We start from the raw sequence: 9,401 nt of genomic DNA, 5'->3' as shown, positions 1-9,401 counted from the left end.
AATGTAGACGAAAATAAAAACTAATTGCACAGTTTGGTCGAAATTGACGAGACGAATCTTTTGAATCTAGTTAATACATGATTGGATAATATTTATCAAATACAAATAAAAGTGGTACTATTACTATTTTGTAAAATTTTTTAGAACTAAACAAGGCCTAAGAGCTTGCAGAAATACCATATGTGTAGGCTGTACATGCGTAGTGCTTTCTATGCACACCCAAAATAAAAAAAAAAACAACTTATCTTCAAGGCCGTCCTTAATCTATGCCCAAATCTAGAACATGGGCCGTCCTTAATCTATGTCCAAATCTTGAATCCCGAACCAATTCAGCCCAACCTCGCCCATTGAACCACCACACTTGCCTCCCGCGCGGGAAGCCGTTGCCCATTGGCGCCAAAATTTCCCGCCACTCCCGCCTGCCCACCCCGCCGCCTCCCTGTCATAACACCCCACGCCGCTCCATTTTCCCTCCCTCGCCCCCGTCTGCCCTCCGCCCCTCTAAACCCTAACCGTGCCCCACCGCCGCTCGCCCCGAGCAGCCTCCTCTGAGCCGCCCAGAGCCTCCCCTTTCGCCGGCGGAATGGTAAGCGCACGAGCCCTCTGCCTCGTCCTCCTCACGCGCTTGCGGCGCCGCAAGATCTGATCTCCTCTTTGCTGCGGTCGCGTCGCGTTTCCGTCGTGCAGGATGACTCGGAGAACAACGCGCCCTCGACGCCGGGGTCCCCCGGGTTCAGCACCGACCGGTTGCCGCCCAACACCACCAGCCGCGGCGCCACCGACCCGTCCTCCTACTCCGACGACGATGACGAGGCGGAGGTCGACCCTCACGTCCTCCCCGATGACGACGAACCCGCGGCTGTGGCCCCCGACGAGGACGAGGAGGGGGAGGACCTCTTCAACGACAACTACCTCGAGTAAGCCAACTCGAATCTGACCCGGGGCTGGAGATTTCCGGGATCTTCTGTGGGTTTTCGGGCGGCTGGGTAATTGGGACTAGGGGATCTGGTAGATGCCGTGGGTTGATTGGCAGATGCGAAGTTTTTTTTGGCCTGTGGTTTGGTCAGATGTCTGCGGTTCTAGGATTTGTTGTCGTTATTTACCTCGTAATGTAGGCAATTGTGGCATTTAGAGAAGAAGAAATGATCGATTTATTGATTAATTTTTCTAAATTTTTGTTGAAAAGATAACTAATTACATTATCCTAAACGTCATATGTTTGAAAGGAGGGACTACATAAATCGGGAAAATTTTTTTGTAGTTGAGTAGATAATTGTATACTAGAGTAACTAACTGATAGGCTTAACTAATATTTATTGGATTGATGGAATTGCACTTAAATCTTCTATGTTTTATTGAAAACAACCAACTTTAGTTCTTGGCCATGCATCTAAATTTGTTAATTTTATTGGTCTGACGGAAATAATCTCGGAATTCGCTAAATTGAAGTGCTTTGCGTGACTCTCTATGCCCATAGGGGCAGATGCCCAGTCTCCCCAGCTTTTATGATAGGTTTGTTAAGTGGCTCTGCTGACTTGATGCGAATTTGTGTTTGTTATCAAACTAAAGTTACTGTATGTTTCCTAAATTGGGAATTTGGACTTGCACAGTTTGCTGTGGGGTCACTTTTGGTTTTATAGATGGATTATAACAAAGGCATGCATTTTTTTACATGATCCAAATGAATAATCCAATATATCTAGCCAACACAAACCATTCTGTATAGCTGCTGACTGTCATTTTTGAATTGTTTTGTTTCCATATTCAGTCCTTTTCCTTTTTTCATGATTGCAGTGATTACCGAAGGATGGACGAGCATGATCAGTACGAGTCAGTTGGTTTAGATGATTCACTCGAGGATGAGAGGAATCTTGATGAAATCATGGCTGATCGAAGGGCTGCTGAAGTGGAGCTTGATGCAAGGGATGTGAGGTCTGGTACAGCAGCTGACAGGAAGTTGCCACGGATGCTTCATGATCAGGGTAATGGATTCAAGACAAGTTTTTGTTTCTGTAGGATACTTGAGCAAATATGGTATTTATCTTTTAAATATATGCTCTTGATTAAATAACCAAATATGAGTATTTGGTATATTAACTTATGTTGCATCTTTGGGCTCTCGTTCATTTGCATCTGCTTCTTTTGTGATTCATTTTAAGTTTGGCTGGCCACATCCTCATTTAGTGATTTCAGTGTAGTTAATGCTTTCTGTAGAAACCTCATTTTCGAAGTTTGCATATTATAATGAATATTGAGTTGGACTATCTCCATTTATCAACTGTTGTGACAGAAAATGAATATTATCTTCCACATGTAGGGGAGCTGTGCCATTTATGTCTGAACTGCAAATGTATTTGTTGCTTAGGAAGCTAGTGTCTGTTTGAGTTCAGATCCATATATTAAGCATACAATTGATATTAGCAATCAATCTTCATTATGCCTGGATATGTTTTTTGAGAACTGATAGTTGTAGATTCTTGTAACCTTAGATGTAAACTTTTGTAACATATATTAGACGTCCAAGATTTAGCTGTCAGTTACTGTGAACTCAAAGCTCTTTTCTTCCATGGTGCAGATACAGATGAGGATATGAATTTCAGGCGTCCTAAAAGGCACAGGGCTAGTTTTAGACCACCAAGTGGACCAAGAACACCAAGAAGTGATGATGATGGTGATGGTGCCACTCCTAGTTCACCTGGAAGGTCTCAGCGTGGAATGTACTCTGGTGGTGATGTGCCTATGACTGATCAGACTGATGATGACCCATATGAGGTATTGTCATATTGATTAAACTACTAGGTTATGCTTTTATTTCAGAACTTGAATTGGTTCTGTAACTACCAATTAAATAGTTACCCTCATTTTCTGCAGCTCTAGATGACTGTCTATTCTTTAATTGACAATATCTTTTTTTTGGCAGGATGAATTTGATGAAGAAGATGAGATGAACATGTACCGTGTCCAAGGTACATTGAGAGAGTGGGTCACAAGAGATGAAGTCCGTCGCTTTATTGCAAAGAAATTCAAAGAATTCCTTCTTACATATGTTAACCCAAAGAACGATCAAGGAGACATTGAGTATGTTCGGCTTATTAACGAGATGGTTTTAGGTATCATCTGCTTCACATTCTCTGGTTGACATGAAAAAAATGCAACAAGTTTTAGCTGCTACTACAAAGCCTTTGCTTCTCTGACCCTTATCTATTTCTTCTGCAGCTAACAAGTGTAGCTTGGAAATAGACTACAAGCAGTTTATTTATATACATCCAAACATTGCCATCTGGTTGGCTGATGCACCTCAATCGGTGCTTGAAGTTATGGAGGAAGTTGCCAAAAATGTTATTTTTGATCTCCACAAGAATTATAGGAACATCCACCAAAAGATCTATGTCCGAATAACGAACCTTCCTGTCTATGATCAAATACGCAATATCAGGTAAAGAACACAGTTTCCTTTGTATCTTTGAGCTTCATTATCAATTTGATTTTGTCTAATGTCCTACATGCTTTTGTTCAGGCAAATCCATCTGAACACAATGATTCGAATTGGTGGTGTTGTTACCCGACGATCTGGTGTATTCCCTCAGTTGCAGCAGGTGAAGTATGACTGTAGCAAATGTGGAACTATCCTGGGCCCTTTCTTCCAGAACTCCTACACTGAGGTGAAAGTTGGATCATGCCCTGAATGCCAATCCAAAGGGCCATTCACAGTCAATGTTGAGCAGGCATGTTACCTTCAACATGTTTTCACAGTTCTATCTTATTGCTATGTGATATTGATATAGTTTTTCTGTATGTGGGCTGTATTGTTAATCCTAGTACAACTAATTGTTTTTTTTCAGTCCTAATACTTGAACTTTTTCTCCTTGCAGACTATATATAGGAACTACCAGAAACTCACTCTTCAGGAAAGCCCAGGAATTGTTCCTGCTGGGCGGCTTCCCAGATACAAGGAAGTAATACTTCTGAATGATCTGATTGACTGTGCTCGTCCAGGAGAGGAAATTGTAATTTTTCTGACCATTTGTTTTTCGATTCATACTACTTTTGAAATCAGACTGACATTCAGTGCTTGCTGTCTCCAGGAGGTCACTGGGATATACACAAATAATTTTGACTTGTCTTTGAATACAAAGAATGGTTTCCCTGTTTTTGCCACAGTGGTTGAGGCAAACTATGTGGCAAAAAAGCAGGATCTGTTTTCTGCATACAAATTAACTGATGAGGATAAGACAGAGATTGAGAAGTTGTCGAAGGATCCAAGGATTGGAGAAAGGGTTTGTTGCTCAACTCTTTATCTCTTGATGAAAATGTGTTATGCTAATATACATTAACTCACTTATGTGCCTTACTCAACAGATTGTCAAGTCAATTGCACCATCCATTTACGGCCATGAAGATATCAAGACTGCCATTGCACTTGCTATGTTTGGTGGACAAGAGAAGAATGTGAGGGGAAAGCATCGCCTAAGAGGCGATATCAATGTCCTCCTCCTGGGTGATCCAGGCACTGCAAAATCACAGTTTCTCAAGTAAGGACAGAATCAATCATTTTTCAGCAGTTCCTTGAGGATGTGCCAATAACTTGCCATCTTGCAGGTATGTGGAGAAAACAGGACACAGAGCAGTATATACAACTGGAAAAGGAGCCTCTGCTGTTGGTCTTACTGCTGCGGTTCACAAGGATCCAGTAACACGAGAATGGACACTTGAGGGAGGTGCACTAGTTCTTGCTGATAGGGGCATTTGCCTCATTGACGAGTTTGACAAGATGAATGATCAAGATAGGTATGATATAACATTTGCATTTGATGTCCTGTACTCCTGTACTATTTAAATTTCTGTATTACTAAAATAGTAATTCTCCTGATTGTTTCAGGGTAAGTATTCATGAAGCTATGGAGCAACAAAGTATCAGTATATCAAAAGCAGGAATCGTCACATCTCTTCAAGCTAGATGCAGTGTTATTGCTGCAGCAAACCCAATAGGGGGAAGGTAACTTCAGTTCCATGCATGCCATGTAATACCAGTGCATAGTATTAAGAAAGATACTGAATGCAATCATCCTTGATTTCACAGGTATGATTCGTCAAAGACATTCACTCAGAATGTTGAATTGACGGATCCCATTATTTCACGTTTTGACGTCCTCTGCGTGGTTAAGGTTTGGAGCTGTTATTCATGTCTGATGTTTTTGTTCCATGATCAGTTGTCAATCACTACTGATTTTAATTTTTAAAATGCAGGATATTGTTGATCCATTTACAGATGAAATGCTTGCAAGGTTTGTTGTAGACAGTCATGCTAGATCCCAGCCCAAGGGGGCTAACCTTGAAGACAGGGTTTCAACTGATGTGGATGATGATCCACTGGCCGCTGCAAGACAAGCTGACCCAGATGTATGTATTCCTATAGCTATTTCAACTGAAAGAACCTCTTACTCTGCTTTGTGGTTCTAACTGAATGTTAAATTGTCAGGTCCTTTCGCAAGACATGCTGAAGAAGTACATAACTTATGCTAAGCTGAATGTATTTCCCAAAATACATGATGCTGATCTAGATAAGATTAGCCATGTTTATGCTGAACTCCGTCGTGAATCCTCTGTATGATATCCTTCCTTCTCAACCTTGTCTAGAGTTTTGTGTGAACTAAATTTCTGAAGTGGCACTTTTGAAAACAATGAAGTACTAAGTAGTTTCCAACTAACTTTGCAGCATGGCCAAGGGGTTCCTATTGCAGTAAGGCATATAGAATCAATCATCCGAATGTCGGAGGCACATGCAAGGATGCATCTGAGGAGCTATGTGTCTCAGGAAGATGTTGACATGGCCATCCGTGTCTTGCTTGATTCTTTTATTTCAACTCAGAAATTCGGTGTGCAGAAAGCACTTCAAAAGGTATTTTTTGTTGGTATTGAACTGTTATATAGCCATTACATCATCCAATGGTACACAAGTACATGCATTTGATAATCAATTTTATGTTAAAGTGCTCATCTATTTAACAGAAATGTTTTACCAAACGGTGTCAGTTTTGTCAGTAAATTTATAAGTCTTGTTACAGATTAAGCTAATGAGTTGAATCTTGTTACCCCTTTGTACCAATCAGTCTGGGTCTGGTAGTCCTTAAACTACTGAATGGCTTGCAAACATCAACTAAATTTCTGCTGTCCACAGAATTTCCGGAAATACATGACATTCAAGAAGGATTACAACGAGCTGCTTCTGCTCCTTCTGCGTACACTGGTCAAGGATGCCCTGCACTTTGAAGAAATCATGGCAGGATCAACCTCGCGCCTTACTCACGTCGAGGTCAAAGTGGAGGACCTGAAGAACAAGGTAAGCCTTCATGAGTGCTTCCACACAAAACCGAGCTGAGTGACCTCTTTAACATCTGGATTCTGACTTGCTACACCTGTTGACCCAGGCCCAAGAGTATGAGATCTATGATCTGAAGCCGTTCTTCTCCAGCGCGCACTTCAGGGACAACAGCTTCCTTCTGGATGAAGGGCGTGGGATCATCAGGCATCCACTGGCAGAATAATAACTGACTTTCCTCCTGTTTAGAACCGGCCTTTGTCGTTGTGGCCCTGGGATGAAGTTAACAGCCACAGAGGCCTCCTGGATGAAGAGCGATGATCAGATCTGACATCATTTCTTATAAGCTAGCATACAAATGACGCTGGCAGTCGGCTTCTCAGGATTTAGTGTCTGTTGTGTTATATTGAAGAGATCCTATATTTGAACGTCTATGCACTTTGCTGCCATTTAGGTGTAACTATACGGTATGTCAAATCATTTGTTAGATAAATGATATGGGTGTGACTGCGTGCAACAATAAAAACAAAAGAAAAGAAAACAAAAATACAGTCGAATAATAACTATAAATGCAGCAACGGATAGATTTTGTTTTTAGATTTTGGTAGCAGTATCATATATTCTGATTTAAAATGTGTTAAGTGTGATTTTTTTTAAAAAAATAAACAAGATCTTTATTATTTGTTTTTTTAAAACAGATAGCCTCCTTTACCTCTTCGGCAGAAACGTGAACGCTGCTGTGGGAGCCAGTGGCGAACCTAAAAAAAATTTGGAGGCGAGGAGCAAGCACCTTGTCGCAAATTAGTTTGCATGAAAACAATTATGTGACCTATAGTTCAACTTTCACACAATTGTAGTAACCAATATATACTCTGGAAAACACATATGCATAACAAAATTAATTCTATCAAATTTATGTATTTAGCAAATGTGATTTGCTAGCAAAGTTAATTCCATAGCACTGAACTGAGCACTAAAAGCTCAGTGTTTTGCTAATATGACAAGACATTGCATAAACTAATGGTACCCCCAGAGAATGTTAGGAAATAAACTTCAAAATTACTTGGCATAAACCAAGAGATAAAAAACAAGGCATTGCAGTTACTATAAGTTTTCATAGTTAAAAATAAAATGAAATTATGCTGTCGGCATTGCATTTACTGAACCATTGCCAAAACGCCAAAACAATGATATCAAAGACATGACATATGGAACCTATCATTCACACAGTTTGATCATGTCACATACTGGAACCAATTCCTGATTATTCCTAGTTTGCATTAAGTGAACCAATTCCTGATTATTCCTAGTTTCCATTATGTGAACCAATTCCTGATCACTGTGATCTCTTGCTCCATCGTTAATTTATTCGAGATCCTTCACATGAGTGATTTTGATGATTCTCCTACACATCAAAGATCAAGTATAGGAACTAATATTTAAACGAAAATCATGCACAATAAGTCAAATAGTACACAGATTGTTTGAAACTTGAAACCAATGTTAAAAAATGGCTTCCTTTGAATTGGCATTTTCCGTATGAAAAGTAATAAACAAACATTTTGTAACACCTAAATATTTCTTTCGTTGCACAACATTCCTCAATCCTAAATCTAACAATTGTTTACTTCTACTTTCATCAAGGCTGTTCCCAGAAACTTTCTATCTTATTACCAAAGTCGCAAAAAGTTTACGCTACATTAAAATTTTAAAATTGAAGTCCCCATCCTTTTTATTGGCTGGCCTAAAGACACATCCATGTGGCGGCATATCCACAGGAGCACAATCTTAATGTCGGTGGGCGGTGGCCGATGGATTCAGTCTCAGCCTCAGCAAAATCTCGCAAAAATAGAATAAATTAAGCCAAACCATATATGATAAAATTAAGAATTTAAGAATAAATTCAACGATTCAGACATTTGTTCAGCAAGTTTGTGCTCAGCTTAAAAAGTAGCAGTTTGTGTTTATGGCTTGATGCGATGTTTGGTCACAGACCCAATTAATTCTAATGTGTCCATGCATCCAATGATGCAAATTTACGAAATAGTAGGCACCCTAGCATAAAATTTAAATAGTTTGCATGGGGCTCCAGCATGCGAAATAGAGAGTTCGATCCATCAGCATGAACCAGATCAATTGGATCCATCGCATGAACCAAACACACGTACAGAGAGAGATGGAGCGTGGGAATTGGGAGGGCACGCATTGCTTACCGTAACTTATCGATCGGCAACGCGGCGTGGCACATGCCAGAGCGGCGAACAGGTGGGGATCGGATCCGAGCAGCGCGAGGGTGGTGCTGCAGCAGAAGACGAGCGCACGATACTTAGCGGCAACCACACGGAAGCGGGTCTCGTCCCCATCATCCGCCCCAATCTCCTCATCGCACGGATTGAGTGACACCGCTGAAAGAGCATCTAGACCCATAATTAATGACAATGTTGATTACTATGACTAACGTGTGTTTTGCAGAGGGAAAGTCATTAGTGTTAGGTCATGGTAATAAGTACTCGATGGACAGGGACATACATGCCTACTTAATAGTGGAAATCGTTTCGGTTTTCAAAGGATGGTTGGACATCGTCAAGACTAGACTAGGTCTAAGTGCCATATGGTGAAGAAGGACACTTAGAGTAGTTTAGGACTTTGTTTTCCTTTGACCATACTATTAAGAGGGGCTTTGATCTAGTGGCTTGACTTAGGCAAGGCTTTAGGTTTAGGTGTGGTGCACCCTTGGTAAACCTAGCACTAGGCAGCTCAGAGATAGTCCTTAGATCGAGAGGAACAAACTTCGTTTTGGAAAAATCGCGTTTCGACGGAGTTTGGGTGCCTAAGCTGGCACCGGACGCTGCACCGGACGCTCTGTGAGTACGTCCGGTGAGGTCGTTTGCAGTCAGAGTGACTGGGTGCCTAGGGTTAGGCACCGGACGCTAGCATCAGACTCACCGGGTAGCGTCCGGTCCTAAACCCAGGGAGGTCTGAAAGTTGACCAAGGCACAGGACGCTAGCACCGGACTCACCGGGTAGCGTCCGGTCCTAAACTCAGGGAGGGTGTAAGGTTCACCCTCACACCAGACAGTGT

General features: G+C 41.4%; 1 protein-coding gene across 1 annotated transcript; it reads left to right on the top strand.

Annotated features, from left to right (window-relative positions):
* Positions 445–6,876, top strand: LOC8155437 (DNA replication licensing factor MCM2). The gene is made up of 18 exons (XM_002489100.2): positions 445–586; positions 688–917; positions 1,795–1,982; positions 2,576–2,772; positions 2,921–3,110; positions 3,217–3,436; positions 3,518–3,725; positions 3,873–4,007; positions 4,086–4,277; positions 4,360–4,532; positions 4,600–4,788; positions 4,880–4,996; positions 5,081–5,165; positions 5,248–5,400; positions 5,480–5,605; positions 5,717–5,899; positions 6,179–6,340; positions 6,429–6,876. The coding sequence occupies exons 1-18, from the start codon at positions 584–586 to the stop codon at positions 6,543–6,545; spliced, it is 2,868 nt and encodes a 955-aa protein (XP_002489145.1). The 5' UTR covers positions 445–583; the 3' UTR covers positions 6,546–6,876.

The sequence above is a fragment of the Sorghum bicolor genome, chromosome 5 (genome assembly GCF_000003195.3).
Source record: "Sorghum bicolor cultivar BTx623 chromosome 5, Sorghum_bicolor_NCBIv3, whole genome shotgun sequence".
NCBI classification, from domain to species: Eukaryota; Viridiplantae; Streptophyta; class Magnoliopsida; order Poales; family Poaceae; genus Sorghum; species Sorghum bicolor.
This window is presented reverse-complemented; position numbering and strand designations above follow the sequence as displayed.

Excerpts from the sequence above, each read along its gene's own strand:
- LOC8155437 (XM_002489100.2), top strand. Across the intron at positions 1,983-2,575 it reads ACGGATGCTTCATGATCAGG|ATACAGATGAGGATATGAAT; the intron begins GTAATGGATTCA and ends TCCATGGTGCAG. Across the intron at positions 3,111-3,216 it reads TATTAACGAGATGGTTTTAG|CTAACAAGTGTAGCTTGGAA; the intron begins GTATCATCTGCT and ends TTTCTTCTGCAG.